This window comes from Merops nubicus, unplaced genomic scaffold (genome assembly GCF_000691845.1).
Source record: "Merops nubicus isolate BGI_N331 unplaced genomic scaffold, ASM69184v1 scaffold4573, whole genome shotgun sequence".
In the NCBI taxonomy this organism is placed as follows: domain Eukaryota; kingdom Metazoa; phylum Chordata; class Aves; order Coraciiformes; family Meropidae; genus Merops; species Merops nubicus.
In genome coordinates, this window is record NW_008600800.1 from 17408 (window position 1) to 43608 (window position 26201).

Genomic DNA, 26201 nt, shown 5'->3' on the forward strand with positions numbered 1-26201 from the left:
GAGGAAGCACGTTAGGTCATGGGAGGCAGTGAGGAGAGCTGGCTGCAGGGCTGGTTTGTGTTGGACTCAAAAGAGCCTCGCACAGCCGGGGAAATGAAATCCCCTCTCTGCTTTTGTTTGTGCTGTGGCGATGAGGTGGTGAATCTGGAGGCACAATGAGACCTCTGCAAGCCCTTCTTCTGATGCTGGGAGACTCCAGCCCATGCTCAGAGTTAGTTTCTGTGTGTTTGGGAGCAGTGGGAAGCTCGACTCTGTGTTCACCTCCTTTTTTCCTTTGCTGCAGTGCTGTCTATATGGTTGTGGGTAGTGTTTGACCTGTGCTTGCAAGTACACAGACCATGTGGTATTCACTACAAATATAAGTGTGCCTCCTCTCAGGTTTAAAGTATTTGGAAGGTACTACAAGCTTTAAGGTGGTAGAAATGTGAATACATAAATGGATTGAAGCTTTCCTCCCAAAGACTTGCAAATGCCTAAGAATGCCATAAACCAACCCAAAGTACCAGCATTCCTCCCCTGTTTTGGATGGTTACAGTAATAGATAACAGGCTGCAGCATGATCTGGCTAAATGTTTTGACCCTGAAAGGTCCTCATTTGAGTTCGAACAAACATTTTAATTTGAAATATCTGTCCAGGTCTGAGAGAGACCTTTTGGGTTCAAAAAGTGCCGTAAAATCAAGCTTCTACTTGTGCAGACACACAACAAACATTCCAGTGTAACTTCTTTGTTGTTTTGCAGCAGTGGTTAATTTTAGTTGGCACAAATGATGTTTCAGGGATGCAAGAGTCCTCTTTAGTGTTTCTTGTTTGCCAGAAGCTTCACTAAGATTGACAAGACACTCACAAACATCCACCAGTCTGCAGAGTGGTTAACTGCAGCCTTGTGAGGTCTCCTGAAGTCAAAGCAGCTTCACAGGCAACACGTTTAATACCAGAAAGTGATACACATGCTATGTGCATACACATAGTTAGTAAAAAATGCAGGCAGGCTACACGTAGGTGTGATGTGTAAACTGACTGCACTGTTTGTGGGAGAAAAAGCTGGGTCAAAGAAATCAAATACAGATCATGGTATCTGTGAGAAAATTCTGCCTTCCTCCTGTACCACTGCTACTGTCCTTTCAATAAGGACCACAGTTACACTGCCGTATTTAATTACACTTTCTTAACACAGGAACAGTTAAATCTATAGTACTGTGTCATTACTTTTATTTATTTCTAAATAAATAGGACACTTCACTGGTGAGATAGTCACTATAATAATTCCACCCACTGCAGTTCGTTACTAAAGAGTTTTGGATACCCCAGACTCATTTAACTGGGGAGTCCAGCTCATGCCAGAGCTCAGTCTTCATCTCCTGCTTCTGAGGGGACTGTCAGTATAATGCTGTTTCTATATTAACATTCTGTAAGACAAGGTATCAAATCCTCACTTTGAGGGGATACTGTCTTCTCCCTCCCTGAAGATTTAAAGTCAGGAAAAACTCACCAGTTATGTAGCATGTGACCCGCCGGTTCTGCTCAGAGATGTCTGCGTCGATGGTACTCAGGGTGACAACAACCTGCCCTGGCTCTGCGTTCTCAATTACTGATCCTTTATAGAAATCTGAGGTGAACTGTGGTGCGTTATCGTTTTCGTCAGAGACAGTGACCTCCACCAGGGTTTGGGAAGAAAGCTGGACTTTCCTGCCATGGTCAGTGGCCACGACATAAAACCGATAGATCTCCTGATCTTCACAGTCCAGCTCTTTTAGTGTGGTGATCCACCCGCTCTCACCATCAATGGTGAAGAGTCCTTGGAGGTTGCCAGATTCTGCTTCCAGACTGTAGGTCACCTGTCCGTCACTTCCCATGTCCTGGTCGTTAGCTGTCACTTGAATTACTGTGGTTCCTGAAGGCATGTTCTCCATGACAAAAGCTTTATAGGGATCTGCCTCAAAAACAGGTCTGTTGTCATTGACATCCTGCACTTGAATGTTCACAGAGACCAGAGAAACCAGCTCAGTCTCCTGATGTGAGCAGTGAGCCATAACATCGATCTGGTACCACTTAGTGGTCTCATGATCCATGGCCTTGTTGATTTTCAAAACCCCTGTTTGTTCATCCAGTGTGAACACCTCATCCTTGTTACTCTCTGTAGTGGTTCCCTTCACCAGGCTGTATATGATGGGATCCTCTGCAAAAGCTTTGACTGACCCTATTTCTGATCCCTCTGGAAGATCCTCAGATGCAGAGAACGTATAAAGGGGCTCAGAAAACTTTGGCAATGTCACCTCCCTGGGGACAATCTGAAGATTGACTGGGACAAGGGAGTTCCAGTGAGGGGGTCTGCCATCTTCAGCTTTCACCTTGAAGTTAAAGGCTCTGTTTTCTAAACCAACAAGGCTCTCCTTGACCTTAACAACCCCAGTGGCAGCATTGATTTCCACAAGGTCTTCTGTTATATCTTCCACGGAGTCAACAGAGTAAATGACATCTGCATTTGCACCTTCATCAGCATCATAAGCCAGTACCTGGATAACAGGGGAGCCTTTGCTTACATTGGACTGGATGGACAGTGTGTACTCGGAGGCTTTGAACTGAGGTGGGTTGTCATTCTCATCTGTAAGGATTATTTTGACCGTACAGAATGCCACCTTCCCACCTCCATCCTTGGCCATGACTTTAATGGCAATGACCCTCTCTGTTGAATTTTCTCTGTCCAGTTTTTGCAGTGTGGCAATATGGCCTTTACTGTCTATGGAGAACTTCTCATGGGCGAGCTTGTTTATGATGGTATAATCTATGGTGCCATATGGGCCACCATCTGGGTCAATAGCCAGCAACTCAATCACTTTGGTACCTATCTCAGCATTTTCTGCCAGCTCTGCCTCATACACATTCTGCTGAAAAGAGGGGCTGTATTTGTTGGCATTAGTGGTATTGATATACACGGGCACAGTGCTCTTGAAAACTCCATCTGAAGCAGAAACCCTGAGATTGTAAGATGACTCCAAGTCCTTTTTGCAGCGGTTGAACATGGATATTATTCCAGAAGTGCTGTTGATAGTGAAATGCCTATTGTCATTGCCTGAGAGTATCACGTATTCCAGTCGGGTGGTGTCTCCACTGTCGGGGTCCAGGGCCTGGACTTTGATCACGATGTGCCCACAAGTAGCCATTTCGCTTACCTTGGCTTCGTACTGAAGCTGGCTGAACTCGGGAGGATTGTCATTGATGTCTGTCACATCTACAATTACCAGGGCATCACTGCTAAGTGGAGGTATCCCATGGTCTGCAGCTCTTACTTTCATGCGAAACTGCTGATTTTTTTCATAATCCAGTGCTTGAGCTGTTGTTATTTGCCCTGTGCTGGCATCGATATTAAAGAACTTGGCAGCATCGGAGCCATCATCCAAGATCTGATAGGAGACCACTTTGTTTCTGCCTGAGTCCTTATCAGAAGCAAAGAGCTGGACAACGGGAGTCTGTGCTGGCAAACTCTCCGAGACTGATGCTGTGTAGATGACCTGAGAAAATATGGGGGGGTTGTCATTGACATCCTCTACGTCCACCTCTACTCTGGCTTCTGAAAAGGATCCTAGCGCTGTGTCTGTGGCTCTAACGGTGAACATGTGTTTTGTCTCCAGCTCGTAGTCCAGCTGCCCTGTGACAGTAAGGACGCCAGTTTTGAAGTCGGTGCTGAAGAGTTTCAGGGAGTCTTCCTCCACGATGTTGTAGATGAGGCGCAAGCCTTCAGGGCTGCGAGCCTGGATGTGGAGGATAGATGTGTAGAGAGGGATGTTTTCTGGCACCTTCACTCGGTAGTACAAACTCTGGAACAGAGGGTTGGATTTGTTCCTCACGCTGACCACAACCTCCTCTTCAGCACGGAGGGGAGGTTGGCCTTTGTCCTTAGCGATGACTCGGAGGTTGTATTTATTTAAAGCTTGATAATCGAGAGGCTTTTTCAGTGAGATGTCCCCTAGGTAGGGGTCAATCCTAAAGTATTTGTAGTCCTCTGCAAATGAGTAGGTAATGGCTCCGTTTTCGCCTATGTCTTTGTCTGTTGCTGACACCTGAAAAAGTACATCACCTGGTTCAGTGCCGTCCTGCACTGAGGTGTAATACGGCACGTTCTCAAACTGTGGTGGATTGTCATTGACATCCTCTACGTAAACCTTGACTGTGGCTTGGGACACTCTTGGTGGCTTCCTGTTGTCCTTCACTTCCACAGCTACCTCGTGCACATCTTGTGCTTCGCGGTCAAATTTCACACCCTTGGTCTGGAGTACTCCAGATGCCTGGATCATTTTGAATCTTTCCTTTCCATTCAAAAGTGAATAGAAAAGTGGTTCATTTAGCTGATATCCCTTGACTCCAAGAACAGTGAGAGTCTTCTCATCTGTAGAGTTCTCCATCACAGTTGCTGTATATACGTCTTGATCAAATTTTAAGCCTGTACCTTGTGTGCGAGTTAAATTCAGTTTAACCAGAGCAGTACTCTTGTATAAGCCATCATCAGCTCTGACCATGAGTTCACGATAGCTTCTCAGGCCCGTGGCATTAAGAATGGAGATGAGACCTGTGATTGGATGAATATAGAAAGCATTGTCAATATTCCCTTCCACTATGCTGTAGGCGACCTCCGAATCTGCATCTTTTGCCTGCACTGATAAAAGCTCCATCCCTGGGTGGGCAGGTAGCAAGACAGAAAGCTCATAAGTGTCTTTGAAAAAGACAGGAGGTGAATCATTCACATCTTTAACGTGGATTGTGACCTTGGCTGGCTTGGATGCAAATAAGCTGGGAGTGCCACTGTCACGCACATGTACACTGAAGTGGAAAACTGGGGTGAGCTCATAGTCTATGTCAGCACGACTGGTCAATGTCCCTGTGCTGGGATCTACTGTGAAATATTTCAGTGCCTCCGGCTCCAAAATCTCATAGACCAGCAGAGCATTGGAGTCTTGATCAGCATCTGTTGCGTGGGTCACGAGGGGAGCATTGTTTTCATCCAGGACCATGCTTTGTGATGGTGCATTCTCCATGATCCAGCCAATGAAGGAAGGCTTAGTGAAGATGGGCACATTGTCATTCTCATCTATGACATAGATAAGTACCATTGTGTCCATAAATGCCCCAGCCATGTTGGTGCCACGGACTTTCAACTGGTAAAAAGACACTTGCTCAAAATCTAAGCTCTTCTGAGTGGAGATAAGGCCTGACTGATAGTTCATGGAGAACACTCCATCTCCATTTCCATCTTTTATTTCATAGCTGACTGGTGACAAGCTTGTGGCGGAAACCTGGATCAGAGGAGAGCCAACAGTGGTGGATTCACTGATCTCTGTGATGTATTCAGCCTCTGCAAATTTTGGAGGGGTTCGATCAGAGGGTCTAATGCGGATGTGGACCGTGGCAGAATCTTTAAACTGAGGGAACGCCTGATCTTCTGCCTTTACAATAAGAGTAAATCGCTCCTGCCTGGATGGATCCAGTTTCTGGGCAACAGTAATAATTCCAGAATATGGGTCGATGCTAAAGAAACCTTCCCCATTACCTGCAAGAAAAGAAATTGCAAAGTGAGGAATGCAGACACCCTGTTGGTTTTGGTTTTCTGAACCTCTTTTCCACCGATGCTCCTGATTTCATGCCTAATTAACATTTGCTTCTTTCACGGGGAGACAGCAGTCTTCCTTAATTTCTAAATAATTTTCATTCTAAGAACAATGAAACCATTGAGATCTGTGAGCTAACTTTTAAATCAATTGAAATGTAAATTACAGATAAATACCCTTCTAATTTGAGCATATTTAGTGGTGGCAGAGCATGTGCTTGAAGCTTTTGCCTCATGTGCAGAACATGGTAACACAGACACTACTAGTTCCTTCAAGCCCTGTCATGCTTATAATTGCCAATACTTCAGGAGCAATTAAGTTCCTCAGTCCTTGATCTAAATTGCAATGAGAAAGATGGAGCAAAGGATGGCTTGCCTCTGCAAAGAATTTACCTGCTAAGCAAGCAATGTGGCACACCAAGTGAATGATAAGATAGTTGCCCACTGAGCTTGTATGACCTAAACCTACCATCAACTAAAGCCAAGAGAGCTCTCACCATTCCTCAAGGATTTATTTCTTTGTAGAAATGGTAGAAGTGAAGATGACTTGTGGGACTTGGAGAAATTTTGTCTAAAAACTGAACAGGGACCTCTTCATCAGTTCCCATGGATAAGAAGAGCAGGCTTAAAGCTCTTCTAACTCATCCAGTCACATTTTTTTTTCCTTAGACCAACATTGAACTGTCTTCTTAAGGAAGGATGCTAACATTCCAAAATATGGAAATTACCTGCTTACTCTACATTTTCTCTGGATAGAGGGAAACTGCATTTAAGAACTGTACAGCTATTTAGTGTTCTTTGCAACAGCTAGAGAAATTTGGCCAGCTGTCTGGCCACGGGTGAGAACATGGAAATGTGGGCATGTTCATAGCCTCAACTGTCTTATTACATGGCTCTTACCTGTCTGAAGGGAGTAGCGGACTTCAGCATTGGTCCCTTGGTCCTGATCAAGGGCTCTGACTTGTAAAACCTCTGTGCCTACTGCTGCTAAGTCCAGCACTTCTGCTTCATAATGGATGCTGCTGAACTGTGGAGGGTGAAGGTTGCAGTTGTCTACACGGATAGTGACTCGAACAAAGTTCCTCTTGATGGGGACCTCCTGGTCTCGTACCTGAATGACAGAGGAAGAGCAGGTATGATCACATTTGGGGGGCAGGCAGCCTTGCCTGTACCAGCCTGCTAAGGAGCTCATCAGGACTCTCACAGAGGGTGGCGTTTTTCAGTGGCACAACCCCTTGGGTGGGAATGAGCCTGTATGTTCCAGCACCAAAGCTCAGCCTTGAACTTGAAACCAAACATTACAAATTATTTACTGTGTTTTCTTGTGTGAGAATCCAGTGGCCCTCCAATGAATTTAGCAGGTGATGGGTTATCCAGGATGGTTGTATAGTAAAGGTTAACACCCTGCTTTCCTCTTCCCTGTTGTTCTAGACAAATCCTCCCTCAGAGACTAGAACCAGTTTTAATTTCTCCATCCTCCTGTATATCCTGACCAAGCTGATGGACTCAGATGGACGTAGCCAAAGCTAAGGACTCACCATGACTGTTAGGATATGCTGAGGCATGGGCTGGGAACTGAAGCCTTCTGCTGCAGTGAGGACCCCACTGCTTGGATCCAACTGGAAAAGTCTTGTACTTTTGGGGTCCATGCTGCCATGGATGGTGTAGATGAGCCCCTTGCCTTTGTCCTTGTCTGTTGCACTGACTTGAAGGATTTCTCTCCCTGGGGGGGTGTCTTCAGGAATCCTCCTTTCATAATGGCTCTCCAGGAACTCAGGACGGTGCTGGTTAATGTCAATCACATGGATAAATGCCTGTGAGGGAGACAGCACAGTGAGGGCAGCAGATACTTAGGAGGAACCTGACTTATGTAGAACCTAGGCTACCAAGCCCTCTGGCGTGTAGCTGGGTTTTAAGCCTTGTATCTGTCACAGCTTTACAGCTCTTAGGACTTTGTCGTCCATGGTGACTGGGAGCCCTTTTGTCCTTCTCCAAAGGGACTCCTGCTGTGCCTTCCCTCAGCAATTTTCAGTTTGCTTCCTCTCATTGTATTTTATTCTCTCCGATTTGGCAAACCACGCTGACTGAGTGGGCCTGCACTTGGCACGTGGAGGGACAGACACAGCCTGCCATGGTGCCAGCTTCACTGCCTGGTGCCTCCTAATTACACAGCAGAAAGCTTATGGGGGGATGTTTGGTCAAGGAAGAGAAGGGCTGGCCTCTCTCAGGAGCAGCACGTGTGTGGAGAAGGCATGCAGAAGCAAAGTTTGTGGTCTACAGTGTTTAGCCAGATCTTCCCCTCTGCATTTAACACCAAGCCCCTGTGAATGGCCTGCCTGCAAAGTCACCTGGTTTCTGTTGCTGTAGGTTTGGTCTGCTGTAGGTTTGTGGCTAGTCTCCTGTCCTGATTGTCCTCACCCCCCTACTGATGTGTTCACTGCATCTTAGGAAGTCCCAATCGAGTGTAATAATTTGCTTCCTTTAGCAAACCCCAACATGCCATGGGTGCTTTGCACAAGCAGGTTTTCTGACATCTGCTAGCAGCCTTGAGTGCCAAAATAAACGCAGGGATGAGATGCAAGGTGGCAGGGAACGCACACCAGGCGAGGTGGGGCTTTGTTTATTTGGAACAGTGCTTGAAGCCAGTTGACAGTGGGTTTCACAGGCATGGTAGGGTTCCTCACTCATCATCCCCCACAGCCCTCTGCGGTGCATTTCCCACGATAAGCGTCACTGATGGGTGACTCACATTCTAGGTCTTCCTGTGCAATCAGGGCTGGATTTTTGGCTGCTGCTTATGTGTGGAGAAAAGAGCTGGTGAAATATCAAGCCCTGAATCCCCCTCCTGAGGGTAGGAAAAGATGGGCAAATCTCAGAAGCTATTTTAACTGGGGGTTTGGGACATGCCTGAGGGCAAAGTGCCTCCTCTCACCAGCACTGTGAGGACACTCAGAGGACACAGCATCTCTGCAGTTGCCCCGTTTGCCTCCTGGGCATCAGTACTGTTATGTTGTCAATGTTCTACACACTTGGAGCAGCACAGGGCAGGGCCTCACCTCTTGCAGATGTCTGTGCTGGCTTTACATAGGCTAGCAAGTCCCAGGAGCACACCTTGCCATGGTACCGTGGTCCCAAGTCTGATCTAATTGCATATGTATTTCCCTTACACCTTAGCATGTTGTCCCAGCCATGAGCAGCTGAGAGCAGGTTGAGGTCTGTGAGTGTGAGCTACCACCCTGGCTTGGCTGGTGGTGGTGTAGATGTGTCCTAGTGTGCTGGCTGTGATCCACATGCTTTCCTAGACCACTTGTTTCTAACACATTACACAACTAAGATTTTTTTTAATGTTAAGATCACAGCATAAGGAGATTCTTATGCCTAGTACCTGATCCAGAGCTCAGTGGAGTAAAAAGAAGAATACCCTTTGGCAAAACTTTACCTGGGTTTTGATGGTAGTGGACCCATCGGTGACTTCTACTGTCAGGTTATAGCTTGACTTCTTCCGTGCATCAAGGGGTCTTGCAATGACCACGCTGCCTGTACTCTTTTCAATGTCAAAATCCATGTCATCGTCACCACCTGGGGTAAGGGATGGATGAGGAAAGGAAATGGGAGGCAGCCACAGTTAGATTTCTGTCTAGAGCAATCTGCAAGGGCTGGCAGCATCTGCAGGGGAAGGGATTCTAGGAGATACCTGGAGATCCAAAGGATGAGGATCTCCCCTGCCAACACCATACACAAAACACACAAAGAGCTCGTGGCTGGCCACAGATCTGCAGCATGCCAGGCAATACACCTTGAACAGGGGTGTGTAGGCATTCACTCCAGCTGCACCTCTGGCCACAGCTAGACTGGGGACAGTGCCCTGAGAGATGAGGTTTCTCCCAGATCTGGAAACTCAATACACAATGTCATAGGTAGCCACAGGGCGCAGGGAGGACACAGAGAAGCTGGACAAGGAGGTAGTCACATATGGTGACAAAGGAGTAGGAAAGGGAAGGCGAGGGGAACTGGGGAAGATGAAGAGGAGGACAGAAGGGGAAAGGATGCACACAGGCATATGATATCCTGGCCAGATTTGCAACAGGCACATTTGAACATTGATTTATTTGCACAAGATCTCCAGCTATGCAGCGTCACAGTCTTAGCATGGATCAGGGAACTGCAGGGCTGAGCAACACACTTGCTGGCTTCCAAATCAAGGTCATGCTGTGGGCATATCAGTGATGGTCTTCATTGCCGTGGCTGGAAGCCTGTGAGCTACCAGAAGAAGCCCCATATTGAACAGTTGGGGAGGCAGAAGGTGCTTCCAGGGTGAGCAGAGCCTGTTGCCTCCAACCCAGATGGTTGCATAGTGCAGGGAACCACAGGCCTGAGCAGCTCAGCAGCAGAAGGCTGTCCCTCATGCTACTGCTGTGCAGCCCTGGCGTGGAAGCTCCTTCTTCATGCCTCACTTGCTGGTGGCCTGCTAGTTCTCTACTGCATGTGAAACACCACCACGCTGTTCTGAGGTACAAAGAGGCAGAAGTAGTTTTCTGTGATTTATCTCAGGTCTCAACTTCTCCCTTCCTGGCTACTGGATGCTCTGGATTCTACTTTATTCTCTCACCAGCTGGGAAAATCTTGGCTGGTTGTTAAATTAGACATCTTCCCTTGTGGGAGAAATGCAGTGGTGGCCAGCCATCTGGACCACCACTTTCCTGCTGGGAAGGAGATAGAAAGAAGCAGGGACAGAGGAAAAGAGAGGGCCATGGATGACTTTCCACAGGAGAAGACAGAAGGGCTCACTTTGATGGTGCCGAATAGAAAGAGGAAGCCCAGGAAAGGAAAGAAATGAAGAACAATGGGGCTTTGTCAGAGTTTTTGCAGACACCGTCCACCCCAGTGACAGAGCCTTTGTGGACTGGGAAAGGCACACTTTGAAATGCTGTATTGAAGGCTCCTGGACCACTGCATCACCTGCTTGGTGGAAAAAAATTAAATCCTGTCCTCTTCCACCATCAAAGAAACCAAGAGAGCCCTGAGCAGCACTTGGTGCACTGGGAGATGGAGAAGCTGAGGTTGGGTGTTCAGGAAAGCACCCAGCAGGGAAACAATGGGATGGCACTAGAGGAATACACCATTAATTCTGCAAACTCAAGCAGATGCTGCTACTGCCAGATAAGCCTTGCACTGATATTGTCTGCTCCTCGTAGTGTTGTATCTTGTGTTGCTTGATTGTATTTATATGCCATTATCCCTGCCCTAACAGAGTAACAGGGAAAGCTGTTCACTCAGTTAAGGCTTTGTCTGAGGCTGGCAAGCCCTGCAGGCAGTGCCAGGGAAAGGCTGTGCAGGGTAGATTGGGGCACCACTTCAAAACACCAGATTACATGAGCACAATTGGCCCTCCTCCATAGGACCAGTTCTGCACACGCACTGCCTGGCAAGTCCCCTGGGCTGGCAGCCCACGTCCCCTCTGCCCTAGCACCACGTGTCTTAAAGGAGGCTCTAGAGCTTCTTCACGCTTCATGTCCAAGTCATCTCTGGGATGTCATGAGGTGGGAGATCCCCACCAGTTAGGTCAGATCAGCTCTTTGAGGAGTCCTTCCCTCTTGGCTTCCTGGTGAGACCATGGGCTCAGCAGGGAGGGAGAGTTGTGTGGGGGGGAAAGGGGTGTCTGCAAGACCCACCCAGACACCTGTATCCTTGCAGGCTGTTTTACCACAGCCAACAGCATCACTTGATTCCCAGGAGGAGCTGGGACTGGCATGCCCTGCCTTTCATGTGACATCGGAGAACTCCTCAAATGCTGGCAAGTCCTAGAGTGTCATTAAAAAAAGCGTTTTAGATAATTGCACTTGGCACCAGAGCCCTCGGACGGGCAGCTTTGTGTATGGTTGTTTAAGCCTGTTGGTGTCTGTGAGAAAGCTTTGCCTGTAGCTCACCTACACCTAAAGCAAACAACTTCATTAGCTGAGGCGGGCGAGCGCTGGGAGCCAAGGGAGCCGGGGCAAAGCTCCCAGACACCGCTGCCCCGCGTTAATTGCTGTCTCTCACCTGTGATATTAAACCACACTTGGCTGGGGCCCGTTTCGATGCTGATCACTCCCACCATGTGGTTTACAGGATCCGTTTCCATCACGGCAAAGTTATAATGGGGTTCATCGAAAGCGAGGGGCTCCGAGGAGGGGCCTGGCCGGGAGACCCAGCCGATGTGGAGCCGCACGTGGGAGGAGAGCGGTGGGCTGCCGCCGTCAGTTGCCTTCACCTGCAGGGAAAAGCACGTGCAGTCAGGGTTTAGCCCATGGGACCCCCACTGAAAGCTGCTTCTCCCACCTACCAGGAGTGTCAGGTCCCAGTACACCCAAAATCCCACCAAATGAATCTTGACCCAAAGACTCATGCTCTGGCTGCTTCCGAGGTAGAGCCATGCAGCCAGAGTTCATCTCAGCTGTATCTGCCAAGCTCAATCCACAGCAGAGACTTGGATCACAAGCCTCGTTGCAAGGACCCACAGTGTGGGAGAGTCTTAAACCTATATCCAAGCCTCATGGCCTGATCAGACTGCCAAATGGAGGCACCACTGAAACCCAAAGACTGCTCAGGTTTGGGTCTGCATTCCTATGGGATCATGGATCACTGTGTTCATCTCTGAGAGTGGGTTGACCAGATAATTTTAATTTAGCCTCTGTTTTCGATAGCTTTTTACCTTCCACATTTCCCATAATTTCCCCTCAGTTTCTCTGCCTGTAACCTATGTCTGTCTCATTCAGGCTCTCCTCCCACAGCTGCATTTTCTCCATTTCTTTCTTCTATCATTTTCTGTTTCTCCAGCCTTTCCTCTCTTCCCCTCTCCACCCATTCCTTCCCACTGGTGCTCCCTGTTTCCCTCTCCTCTCACCGTGAGTATGTTGTATTCAGAGGCAGGAAAAGCTTTCCTAGAGAACACCATGCCGGTTGTGGGGTTGATGGTGAATATCCCTTCCTCCTCCTCCTCGATGGTGTAGGTGATCTGGCTGTTCTGGCCCTGGTCACGGTCTGAAGCGATGAGCCTGTAGACTGGCAGTGGTGTCTCTGAGGCATCTCTTTCGGGAAGCTGCACCACGAAGAGCTTGTGTGGGAAGCTGGGAGGGTTGTCATTGGCATCCAGGACTTGTATCACAACTCTGCTGGTGGACTTCAGGGCTGGCTCTCCATTGTCAGAAACAGCCACCTGCCAGCAAGCAAAGGGATTAGGTGACAGAGCTCGTTGTTGTGACCTAGGATGTGAGCAACCAGCCCTCATCCTGATGTGCAGTGACTAAACGGGGGGGTTTCTGTGGCTCTCCATTTTTATCTCAGTGTTTTCAGAGGCATTAATTTTCTCTGCAGGGTAAAATCTGGTGGCTGTAGCTGGCACTGTGCAAGGCTTGAGCATGCACAAAGAGATGTGTCTGCAGGGTTCATGCCTTCAGCTGCTCTGGGCAGTGGGTCAGATTGGTCATGAGGGGATCACACAACTGAAAATGTTTGTACTGCAATGGCTTGGCAAGTTATCATCCACCCTCACTTTGCTGTGCCTGTACACGCTCCTAGAATGTTGCATTGCAGTGAGGTGTCATCCTCAATCGTCCTGATAGACTGAAACACCTCGAGATCTCTCCACTGTAAATACACATAGCTTGGAGCATGAAGGATGGGTGCTGGTAACACAAAGCTACCCGCTAATGCCTGATACAATGAGATAAATAAGGGTGGATTTCTCTGGCTTACTCTTTCTGCTAGAGGATAATTCCAGTCCTCTTCCTGCATTCCCACAGCTTCCAGAACAGGCCTTTTGCTCCAGATTTCGCTGAGGAAACCATAAACCCCACAGTCCTGCTGCAGCTGTCTCTTAGGGCAACGCACACCATTTAATTAAGTTTCCCAGCAGTTGGGAGCTGATGGGATGAGATTCTTTCTCTGTGCTCTAACTTGCAAGGAAAGCTCTTTGAGGACTTAATACACTTGTAGGTAAATAAAGCTAATTACAATCATCATTACCCACCTCTAGGATATGTTCAGCCTTGTATTCTCGATCCAGCTGCTGTGAAGTTGTAGAAATCAGACCTGCCAAGAAAGAAACCCTTTGAGCTCCAAGGCTCAGCGTCCAAGGAAAGCCAAGGCTGATCAGATCCCTGCGTGCCCCATACCAGCCTTTCCACCTGGCCTCTTTCATGTCCCATTTGTGATCAGAGGATAAAGAAAGATACCTGCAGAGGGCAGGTTGTCCACTTCCAATGTGGATTCTTGTGCCAAGGTGCTGCCCTTGCTCCTCTGATTGCAGAGACCACAGAGGAGGGGGGACACCTACTAGATGCCTACATTGGCTGAGTGTTGTCAAGGCATTTGGTGAGAAAGGCCCCAGGACAGGGAAAACAAAACTTTTCTTATGCCTCTAAGTAAGAAACGTTCTGCATGCATTGGCACATGTTTGGCCTCTTAACAAGTCTCAACTCCTATTTTCCCTGTGCTGAACTTTGCTCTTTGTAATTTGCAGTGTTTTGACAAAAGTTTGTCTTCTGTCTCAGGAAATACCCTCTATTTACCACTGGAACAAATGCATTTAGGCTAAAAATAAGATACACAGTTGATGATAATGTTGGTATATTATTTAAGCCTTGCTGAGAGTCAAGGTGAATCCTCTAAAAATTGCAAGATTTGAGTGATTTAAAAAAAAAAAACACACACTAGTTTAACCACAGGGAATAGGCTGGATGCAGGAGGGAGGAATTGTGGCTATAACAAACTAGTGTCTAAAGAAAATCATAATTGCCTCTTTTTGGCCTGTCATTGACTAAGCTGAGTAGATGTAAGTGTGGAAAGGATAGAGTTGAGGTTTGTATTTCCATGCCTGGTTTGATAATAGTCCTTATCAGGTGCCTTGGCTCTTTACCTTTGGGGAAAAACAGCCCTAGACTATTTCCACAACTGCTCTGCAGATGATGAAAATTGTATATATATAATGCATGATTTTCTGGCAGCCAGCAAGTCCAACACCTATGACTGGTTTTGTCCATTCCCTGCATCTCCTGCTCCCAGTGGTGGCTGTTATCACGGTGTTTGTTCCTTGTGGAGGGAAGTCCTGCTTCCTCACACAAACAAAAGGCAGGGTGAATTTTCCTGACCCCCACAGACCGTGGCAGAGGCTCACGCTGCTCTGGGAAATGCTTTGCACGGGAGGCAGTGTGTGACTGCAGCAGCACGTGAGCACACGTGCACTCATGCATCCTGAAAGACTTGTAAATGAGAGTGGCCTGAACCCATCTCAACTCTCATTTCTGGTCCAAAGCCAAGAAGTTTTAATTGTTAGTATTGTTTTCAGTTGTATCATGCTTTGGTGTATTGCTGTCTGAACGTGATAGGCACTAAAAAATTTGAAATGGCTTCAGGAAATGCTGGGCAGGTGATGGAGGGAGTGAGGAGCAGCTGCTGGGAACAAGACTGTCCTTAACTGTTTCCACTTGTTCTCTGGAATTATTCATATTTGGCACCAGCCACCACACTAAACATTTATTTGATGTCTTTACAATCATAAATCAAGATTCCTTAATGTGTTATGACAAGATGATTTGAAAGACTCTGTGTTTGTCATGGATATGATTTTTTTTTCTCTCTAAGCTTCCTTTTGTCATCTTGGTAGGTGAGGACTCAGCAGTGTGGCCTTGAAAGCACACTGGCTGAGGAGCTTTTGAATATGTCTCAGGCTCATGGGAGGCTCTAGGGCTCCAATAGCAGCAAAACTCTTGATAGAGATGGAAATGATCACTTAATGAGGGCCTGAGGAAGGAATTGCAGCAGAGCTTTACTGAGATCTCTGATGCTCCTGTCCACATTGACAATGGGCTGGATAGGACAGGAGGGCAAAGCCTAAAACTCCAAGGGATGGATCATAATTTTGGCCTAACAAGCCCATAGGACACATACTGACAACAACAACCAATACCTCTGTGCACGCTGGGGATATTTCTGGTCTATTGGATTACAAAATTCAGTTGGAACAGATGAACCCCTTGTTTGCACTTGGTTACTCCATGCCAGCTGATGGAAGGCAACTTAAACCACTCTGAAGTGATTATTTGGATTTGCCTGGCCACACCCTGAAATTCTTTCATGACCTAATGATAAAAAGGAAAGAAAACAAGATTGTAGCTGAGCTTTCTAGAGCTGGAGAAGGACTGTAGTGAAGGGAGATAAACTGCACCTGAATGACTATCTTGAATGTCTGTACCACTGAAGATGCTCAGATCTTTTGGGGAGTAAGAGCTGCCTTGATTCTCTACTACAGACCTCCACTGTACCCTAGCTGAGAGTCTTACCAGATGGCATTTTTGAGTTTAGCTTCAAATCTGTTGAGCCACAAGTCAAAGGGCTGGCTTCTCCTCCTGATCCCAGGGAAGATCCCTCTATCCCTGACCCTGGGCCAAATTGTAGCTCCTAGTTCCCCTCTCCAGAGCCAGTTACCACTCTGCCTTGCGATCAGAAAGCTCTTGTGGTTAGCAGTTCATCGTGCTCATGCCTGTATGGAGCCGTGGTGCTGTGTGGCTGCCAAGGTGCATTAACTGCCAGCAGTGTTCACATGGCAGCTGAGCACCTAGAGACAGGGAGACGGGCATTGGACGTGGTGCTCAGGAGAAGCCAGCTAGAATTAATGCATATTTTTATTTGTTGCTACTTGGTTATACACCCTGTGAAGCCAGAGGGCTAAAATGGAAGTGGAAACTGTTATTAAAGGGGAACTGCCGTCAGCTTTTGTGGCCTGGGGAAACAGTTCCTTGGTTCTTTCTGCTGTCCCCTACAAGGACTGGGAAGCATGCATTTAGTTTTTAAGGAGTGTGTTCTGTGTGTGCACGTGTGTGAGTTATCAGTGCAGACCCTGCCTGGCTGGAAAACACCATCCAGCCTGTCCCACAGAACCTGCAATGGAGTGGGTGTCCTTTATATGTGTTCTCGTATGGGACCCTGATGGTTTCTACTGAGTCCTAGAGAGGCTGAATGAAACTGTCAGGTGTCCCAATTGCACTTGGCCAGTTAACCAAGCTCTGCATTCATCTGAAGGTCCTGAAATAATCCCTTCTGGTGCCTGCACCCAGGCAGGCACAAGCTCTGCTCTTGCAGCCCATCTACACGCAGTAATGGGAAAGGATTGTCTGCTGTTCTCCTGCCTGGAAAGGGGAGAGAAGAAACCTGGTCGTGTCGGAACAGGAGCGGCAAAATTAATGGCACATTGTTGTCAGGGAGCAAAAAATAATAATTACTTCTGCTGGCAAGAGCAGGGTTGGGGTGGAGGTTGCTGGGCCCCTGCCCTCGCTGCAGGGAGGAAAATCTAAGATAGTTAAAATAGCCAGAATCAGGTTTGCAGGCATTGGGGCTTTCACAAGTGCCTGAGAAGGGAAGAGGTTGTTCTCCCAAAGTCTTTTTTCTGTTGTCTCACTGGTGCTTCCATAGCACCTTCTCTTCTCTCTTCTTCTCCTCCTTGTACCTCCCTTCTTGTTCTGACCCTGCTCTGCACTACTCCATGCTCAGCTCGAGCCTGTGGCACGTTGGCTCAGGGAGCAGCACTGCAGCCATCCCTCAGATTTAAAGAGCAGGCTGGCTCTGGATGTCCTTCTGTGCAGAGAAATGGAGGGACTCACAGGCATCCTGGGGAAACCCATGGTCACTGACACAACAGAAGCACAAGCACTAGATAAGAGCTAGAGTTGAACAGTGCAAGGTAAAAGAATACTCCAAACAGCCTTTCAGCAGAAAAACTGTGCAGCAGTATGAATGCTTCCTCTTGATTCCCTGCCACAGCCTCCCAATTCCTCTCAGTCCTGTCTGGACTGGAACCCCATTCACATCAGAGACTGCAAACCCTGCACAAAACAAGCTGTAAACCTCTCCAGCAAAAGAATACCCCAAACCCTACTGTCTCCCCATGTATCTGTCTATCTCTGTCTCCCACAAACACTGCTCTGCACCAGCTGCCAGGCTGGGCTGGAGAGATTCCATTGCCGATGGCAGAAAGCTTTCATCTCACTCCATAGTTTTAGTCTCCTCATTAGCCTTTCATTTATTTTCCCTCTTTTTCTCCACCCTCTTTAGAGAACTGAGAGCTGGAAGAGCTTAAAGCCCTTCTGTGGTAGTTCAGGGGTGCTCAAGGAGCCAAGCCCTGCTGAGGGACAGTTACCACAGCCGCTCCTGTCTCCCTGCAGGGCTTCAGCAGAGGTCAAGGGGTGTGTCTCCACTGGCCAACCCACCCTTGTGTCAAGATACTGGATCAAACTCCTGCTCTAGGGTCAGAAATAGGTTAATTGCAAGTGTGGCACTGTGCCATGAATAATTATCCAGTGTTATTCTGGGTGTAAACCTGCCTGTTGTGACAGTAAATCAGGACCTTATTTTCTATTAGTGGACAGGATGAGAACAAACCTCCTCCTCCACTTCTTCTACTAAGGGGCTCCTACCAGAAGTGCCATTCCTAGGACAGATCCAGGCTGAGCTCTGAGCTTCTTGTGCTTTGCCTTTGATGACAGTGTGGGCTAGGAGAGGTTTTGATCACAGTCTTCTCCACATGTAGGAACCTCACTTCTGATCCAAGTGCTGGAGGAACTCCTGACACGTGCAGATTGTCCTGTCCTTTGCTCCAGTTGTGTGACTTAAGAGCAGCAGCCTCTGTGGTGCCCCCTTGAAACTTCAATGTTTATAATTGAACAAGGTGACAGAGATCCAGCTTCATCACAGATAAGCAGCTCTGCCTACTCAAAATTTTGCTGTCATCGGATTTGGGATTGACCACGGGATGAGTCCTGGCAGTCTGGATCATATAGATCTCTGGCATTTCAAGAACTGAAATGTTTCTGGGTGTTTTTGTGATTGTTTCCTCTAGCTAGAAGAGATGCATTTACTGCATTTGAAAACCAAAGGAAATGTCCTAGGTAAAAATCCAGAGTAAGCCTCAGGGGTTTAGGAGCACTACAGTGCTCAGATACTAGCAGTGTTTTCTCTCTTCTCCTCTTCAAATGGAAGTCATCTGATCTGAACTGCATTTGGCTAACCCTTTTTTGGGACACAACTCTGCATTGATGTGAATGACCAGGATCTGAAAGACCAGCAGTTTGTTTTCAAGTGCTGCACTGGGAAGCTGTGACCAAAGATTGCTTTTATTCTGCTTAATGGATCAATGAGCATGTCAGTGTCTGCAGAATAAAACCATCACAGGGTTTCCCATAAGCTGCCTACAGCCCTGAAATTTAGACAAGGTGTGATATTCTTTCTGGCAGTAGTGGCAGATGACTTCTCTTTTGGTACTGTAAGCATGAGGATATAAACTGCTCAGTTCATGCCAGTGTTTGCAAGTAATTATTTTTCTTTTGGGTGACATGGAAGTAAACCGGCAGATAACTGAATCCTTATCAGGCTTGGAAGCAGGTCCTTAAACAGCCTCCAAGCTCAGGGTTTAAAGAAGAGACCTCCAGCAACTGAACAAGAGATAAGATCAGCTCATGAGTTTCTTACAGGACTGACAAACTTATCACTCTTCACATGCAATTTACCTGACTGTAGAGAGAGATGGATGGGAGATGACTCACACCAGAGAGAGTGCTTTTGTCTAAGATGGGAACTGAAGGGTTAGCTCAGAGGTGAGGTGGCTCATTAGCAAACGTCCAGGTTTTGCCAGTGTCACTTATTTTACTGTAAAACATGACAGCTTTGGAGCATGGCTTTGTGGGGTTGCACTCAACTGTGGTCAAAGTTTTGCCTGCAGCATAGAGAAGGCTGAATTTCTTGCAGGGTGCACAGGTCCAAGCTCGAGCTCAGCACTTGAGGGGAGCTAGCGTGGTGGGAGGATAACCATTTCTGGTCCACATTCCATTGAAAAGGCTGTGGCCTTCTCAAGTAAGGGCTCTGAAGGCACCTTTCCATGGAGCCAAGAGTTTATGCAAGCTGTCCATGGGGCTGACTTGTGAATTGACCCATTTGGACTATGTGGGAATGCTGGGTGCAGAGCAATGCCCTGACCAGGCTAAAAAGCTCCTGATGGTGGAGATAGCTACAACTTGGGGTAGAAGTGGTCAGAGTTGGCTGACATCTCCAGGTAGGTATCTATCTGGTGCCAAGTAGAGACGCCCTATGAACCTCTTGCAACCAGAAGGATTTCAGTGTGTCAGCGTAACAATTTCTTTCCAAACAACCCCCTCCCAGCCAGCTGTAGAGGACTGCCAGAGAGCCATTACACCACAGGTAACACAGAGCTGAGAGCTGCACAAGCCTTTTTCAATATATCCAGCTCCTTTCTCATCTGAGAGCAGGCTTCTATCCTGCTGCAGTAGGTGAACTGCTTTTATCATCCGCAGGAGATCAAAGTCATGCAATTAATCCTCTCCCATACTCAGGCTCTGTGCCCTCCCTTCCCGCTTCTCCCGGGAGCTGATGGAGCGAAGGGCTCGGCACAGCTTTCCTTGCCAGACTGGCCCAATGTCAGCTCTGCTGGGATAGTTTGAGGAAGCTGTTTACACAAAACATCAACGGGTTTTTGATGGCTCTGAAAGATCTGGTAATTAATCCTCAGATGAAAGATACGGTCTAGGAAGATGGCAGAAGCGGCTTTACTACGCTTACTACATTAATAGTGCCGGGGAACGGGTGGAGCCTTTAAGTGCAGTGGGATTCATTTTTATTAATCCTGCCTTGGTCTGTCTCAAGAACAGATAGTCACCTCCAGAAGGGTGTTTCCTGGCTCAGGCTGTGCAATAGGGCAGTTGTTTACGAGGCGGAAGATTAAAAGCGACTGCCTGGTTCTGTTCAGGGCTTTGAAAGCAGCACGTTTGTGCCATTCTAAGAGCCATCTGGATGCAAATAGCAGCCCTCAGGTTGAGGGTTTCAACCCTCAGCCTCCCCACACAGTGTATTTGGAGGCTGGGACTTTTGCTGCAGAAGGAAGGTATGACAAAGGCATCTGTGTGGGCTGTTTATATTGAATATGTAACATCCTCTGGGCACTTGGAAACCTCAAAAACAGATGCTGAGTTGGGTCAGTCTTACCTGTAATGAGGTTAATGGTGAAAAGTCCTTGAGGATTTCCAGTTAGGATATGAAAAGTCAATTTTCCGTCTGAGCTAGAGTCTGGATCTAGGGCATCAAGCTGAAGGACAGATGTGTTTGGTGGGGAATTCTCCATCACAGACACATAGAAGACGGGTCTGGACATCTGAGGTGGGTTGTCATTGGTATCAGTGACTTCAATATAAATTTCAGTCACAGAAGACAGAGGAACTGTTCCCAGGTCAAGAGCTAGCACTGTCAGCCAGTAGTGCGATGTTATTTCTCGGTCGAGTGGTCCTATGGTCTGGATAATGCCTAGAAAGAAAGAAAATGCTTGTGAGGGATTGAAGACCTTGGTATTTTGGGGGAGGACAGATACTGATTTTCTGTTATTTTAAGGAGACAAACCCTGCTTGGTCCTCTCTGGATACAAAGATACACACTGTACATCCTTGCACAAGCAAAGAACATTTGAATGGGTGGAAATTGTTAAATATAGAGAATATAGAAATGTCCTGTTTGGTCAAAAAGGCCAAAAAAGGCCAAACACCACAGCACAGCATGCAGTTTAAGCTTTTAAGGTACCATTAAACTAAGCTGTCATTACCTGTGTCCTTTTCAATGTGGAAGACAGACAGGCCAGTGCCCTCTCGGAGGAAATATTGAACCTCTCCATCTTTCCCCTTATCAATATCTTTTGCTGTGACCATCATCACTGATGTGCCCTCAGGGCTGTTCTCCTGTACCCAGCCTTTGAAGACAAAGGAGGCAAAACGTGGTGGGTGCAAGTTCTCGTTGACGTCAAGGATGTTCACTTCCAGGTGGCAGAGGGAAGAGCGAGAGAAGGGCTTCCCACCGTCACTGACCTGCACGGTTAGATTGTAAGAGTCCTTCTTCTCATAGTCCAGCTCCTTCTCCAGACGGAGTGCCCCGGTCAGCTTATCCACATGAAACATCATCTCCTCATCATTAATGAGGTTGTACCTCACCTCACCCCCAGAGCCAACGTCTGGGTCAAAAGCCTCCAGAAACAGGAGAATGGTTCCCACGGGCAGGTCCTCTGGGACCTTCACACTGTTGAGGGCTGGGATGCATTGTGGAGTGTTGTCATTAACATCCTCCAGAGTCACGATGAGATCCGTCACGGAGAACAGCTGGTAGCCTGTTTTGGGCTGGTCCCTAGCTTCTATTTTCAGCACATAGCTAGGCCACAATTCTCTATCCAGGGCACCTGTGACTGTCACATCTCCAGTGACACTGTTAATGGCAAACTTATCAGTGGGGGTTAGGAGAGAATATTTTACTCTCCCATTGTCATCTGTATCAGCATCTTCTGCTTTCAGTTGAGCTATTGTTGTCCCTGTTGCTACATGTTCCGGTATCGCCACCCAGTAGGCACCCTGTGGAAATTTAGGAGTGTTATCATTGGTATCCAAGACATTCACAGCTAAGAGTTTCCAAGATGATTTTTGTGGTGTCCCAAGGTCGTACACAGTAATGTTAAGAATGTAGAAGCTGGTTCGTTCATGATCTAGAGGAGAAAGGACTTGAAGAAGACCCAGTTCCAGGTCAATGGTAAAGCAACTGTCATCGTTTCCATCTGAGATCACATAGACCAATTTTCCATTAAAACCAGTATCGGGATCAATAGCTGAAAGGTCAGCAATAGTTGAGTTGACAGGAACAGTCTCTATGATGTCAATAGATCGTGGAAAGCTGTCATTGAACTTTGGGGCATTATGGTTTACGAGGTGCAAGTTCAGAGATGTTTCATCATCCTGCCCGTGGCCTTGAGACTGAGACTCAATGGAGTGTATGATAGTTTCTGTCAGCTGTTTCAAGACTCCTGTTTCCTCACACTGCATCTTGACGGGGAGACCTTGGCCGACCACAGTGATGTTTACAGATGTTGGCAACGCGTAGTTCTCTCCATCTGTTGCAGTTATTTTCAAAGAGTAGAAAAGTGGCTGTTCAGGAGGAAGATCTCGCAGAGACACTCTGAGGGATATTACTCCAGAGACGGGATTCAGTTCAAAGTGCCGTAACTCGTTGCCAGACTTGATTTCGTATTTGATATGCTGCAGCTCATCACTATCGATGGCAGAGACCGTGGCCACGGGGTTCCCAACGGGAAAGTCCCGTGGGATGGAGCCGCTGCAGCTCGCCTTCTCAAACACAGGGGCGTTGTCATTGACGTTGCTCAGCATGAGGGAGACGTACACCTCTGTTTCATGGCGGAAGGGTGAGCCCCAGTCTGACGCCCACACTCGCAGATGATACCACCTCTGCATCAACTCATAGTCCATCGACTTGGAGGTGGAAATGACACCAGAATAAGGGTCGATGACAAAGGGAACCGACTGCTGGTTGGCTATGGTGTAGGTGACAAAGCCATTGTCTCCTTCATCTTCATCTGTAGCCCGTACTGTTAAGACACTGGTACCAGGAGGAACGTTTTCATCGAAGGCCCCGCGGTATGAAGACTGACTAAAACTTGGAGCGTGGTTGTTGCAGTCAGTGATGTCAATGACCACAGTTGTGGATGTGTGACTGGTAATGGTTGTAACTTCAAGTTCAAAATGAGACTGCTCATGGAAGTCCATTGCTCTGGCTGTGGTTATCAGTCCAGTGTGAGGATTGATTTTAAAGCTTGTACTGTCAGGAGTGGGTTTCAAAATATATTTAAGATTTGGAAAGACTGGTGTGACCTTCACCATAACAACCTGGCTTCCGGCTGGGGAAAATTCACTGAGCTGGACCCAGTATGCTTCTTTCTCAAACCTAGCAGAGACGTACTTGGAGGGAGGTATATGGATAACTTTAATAGGAGAGAACAGTGGTGGCTTGCTCTTGTCCTTGGCCTGCAGACTGAGGTTGAAACCAAATGGGTAAAGTAGCCAGTTGATCTCTTTTGTTGACACAATCATGAACTCAGTGCTCCCAAAGTAGGATTTGATGGCTTTGAAATGTCTCCCCGGATCTCCATCCACAAAGTCAACCAAATCTATCCCTGCTTCTGAGTCACCACTTTCTACAGACAGAGTTGCATAGAGAAAGTCTTCGGCTGAGTCAGGTGGTGTCACCTTCACGGAAGAGATAGAGGGAGGTTTCCTGGCAGATGGCTCCACTTGGATCATGAGACTAGCCAAGTTCCCAAAGCCATTCCCCTCTGTGATCTTTCTCATTCTGTCCACAGCCAAAACCTGCAGGTGGTGCCTGCCTCGATGAGTGCTGTTCAGCCTACCTGTGGTCATAACTGCTCCTGTGGTGGGATGGATGGTGAATAGGTCGGACTTTGTGTTGAGGGCATAGTAGAACTCGGCATTCTGGCCAGCATCAGCATCAGTCGCACTGACTGTGCTCACCACCGTTTTCAGGGGAGTGTCTTCTTTGATGGACACTTTGTAGGAGGGGGGTGAAAAGAGAGGTTTCAGGTCATTTCTATCCAGAATGTGGATCAAGACTTTGGCCCAGGCTTCGTGGACAAAGGTGCTCTCTGTGGCCTTGATTATTAACATGTAAGTGTCTTTGACCTCCCGGTTTAAAAGTGCTGTGTTGCTGCTCCTTGTTCTTATTCTCAAGAAGCAGAAATCTCCAATCACATGCTCCTCTGTTTTAAAGACACCCGTGTTGTCTCCAGAGGCTATTCTGTATCTGATGTCCCACTTGGGGTCTGTCTTATAAATGCCCATTTTGACGTAGCTCTCCACGTAGGTCTTGGGGGCTGAATTCTCATAGATGGTGGCATTGTAGAAGAAGTGGGTGAAGTGCAGAGGGGAAGTGTTGCCTTTCTCACAGCTCGCCTTGTGGACCACACAATGCATCAGGAAAACAGCAAAACTCAGGAGGTGCCTCCTGAGAGTGACTTCCATGGTGTGGTGTCTCCTTGGGTCCTGCAGGTATCAAAGGAAGAACATTGGTAATTTTTACATAAGGCCAGTGTGTTAAGAGAAAAAGTCCCCATGGGTTCACCCTCACCTCCCAACTCTCTCTATCCTGACCTTTGCTAATGTGGTTGTTCGCTCAGCTCTTCTTCCTTCTGTCCTAGGGATGGACCTGTCCATCCACGTCCCCATGCTGGCTCAGATCCATTTGCTTTCTCTCCTTCAGTTTTTGCCCTTGTAGATGGCAAAATGTGACAAGCCATGAGCTCTGATCAGGCTAACTTCCTGTTCTGTGAACAATCCCTCCCTTCGTTCTGCCTTCTCCCTAGTCAAACAGCATATTTGAACTCTCCACCCCTAATGCAAACCTCATTTCTGTTTTATTTCTCCATCCTCCCTTCTCCATCTTCTCTATCTTAACTTCTCTCTCCACACAAGTTCTTGCAAAGTATTTTCAAAAGTCAATATACAAGCTATGGTTTGATGGCTTGTGTTCCCTTTCCTCCCCTCTGCTAAAGCAATCTGTTCTCCTTCCCCAGCAAGGATGCCCTGCTATGTTGTGCAAATTCCTTCTGAATGGCCAGCTCTACAAAAGCCTGATAGCTTTAGCTCAGGTTCTAGTCAATTTGTATCTCAGTTACCACAAAGTTTTCCCAATTCACAGGTCTGACCCTGTGTTGCTTGAAAGAGCAGATTTCTAGCAAGACACTCTGACCATGTCACCCTCAGCCATTGAGTAATCTCTCTGGTTCCTTCCTTCTCACGGCAAAGCCCCAGGGTCAGGATTCCTGTGGAGGATCTGCCATCCATGACCACCCACCATCAACTTCCTTCTCTAACTATCCCTGAACATCTGCAGCTCCATGATTTATCTCCGCATACGAGGTGTATCAAAGAAGGGGCTGGGGAGCACATATGTGATTGACAAGGATGTAACTTTGTGAGCTTTGCAGAGCTTGTCAAAAGATGAGGGCCTGTTCTTTTCAAAACCTAAGTGTGTGTTGCTGGGTGTGCATCTAGGGCTTGAAACTAGGGATAAGCTAAATATAGGTGCATATATTTCCCCTAGATATCCCAGGAGATCTTTATCTAGAACTGTTTCTTCCTCTTTTAAATTTAAATTATATATCAAGTTCCTGCCAGTCATTTGGCACATTCCTAATTTAAACAGGGAAGACTTGTTTTTCCAGACACTTTTTCAAGACTCATCTCTTTAAAAGCCAGAACTCATTCAATTTATAAGTCAAGTCAAATGTTAGGAACAAATTATCAGAGCCTAACTAACAATTTGTGTCATATTCTCTCACTGAGATATCTAATTACCTATAAATACAAAGCTGTAAAGTTCATACGTCCTTCAAATCCCTTTTCCCTTGGTAAACAGATGCCAACTATCCAGCAAGCTCCCTATTTTAGTCATTCCTTTTTGAATCAAATAGTCTGAAGCCAAAGTGAAATTTGTAGAGAAGGCAACACAATATGGATTTGACAGAATTCAGACTAATTTTTTTAATGACAACACTCCACCTCTAAGAAATACAACAGAGTCCCTAATGCACAGTGAATGAAAGAAAATCTTGGAGGACAGGGTGAGGTGATCCAGCAAGGCATGTGGTTCCTTCTGAGAAGTTGAAAACCACGTTCTTAAAAGCTCTGCTTGTTACTTAACAATGCTTAAGAGTTTTGCAGC

The 26201-nt window shown here is 47.2% G+C and overlaps 1 protein-coding gene across 1 annotated transcript in view; it reads right to left on the reverse strand.

Annotated features, from left to right (window-relative positions):
• FAT2 (FAT atypical cadherin 2) overlaps positions 1-26201 on the reverse strand; it is a gene marked incomplete at its 3' end in the record, with an annotated part of 53957 nt that overhangs the window by 17402 nt on the left and 10354 nt on the right. The window contains exons 2-10 of the mRNA XM_008937772.1: positions 21235-24520; positions 20628-20942; positions 13609-13670; positions 12484-12795; positions 11640-11850; positions 9040-9179; positions 7139-7414; positions 6501-6711; positions 1491-5543 (exon numbers count right to left, since the gene is read on the reverse strand). Of these exons, the coding sequence (XP_008936020.1) occupies positions 1491-5543; positions 6501-6711; positions 7139-7414; positions 9040-9179; positions 11640-11850; positions 12484-12795; positions 13609-13670; positions 20628-20942; positions 21235-24499 (8845 nt within the window). The remainder of the gene's footprint in view (positions 1-1490; positions 5544-6500; positions 6712-7138; positions 7415-9039; positions 9180-11639; positions 11851-12483; positions 12796-13608; positions 13671-20627; positions 20943-21234; positions 24521-26201) is intronic.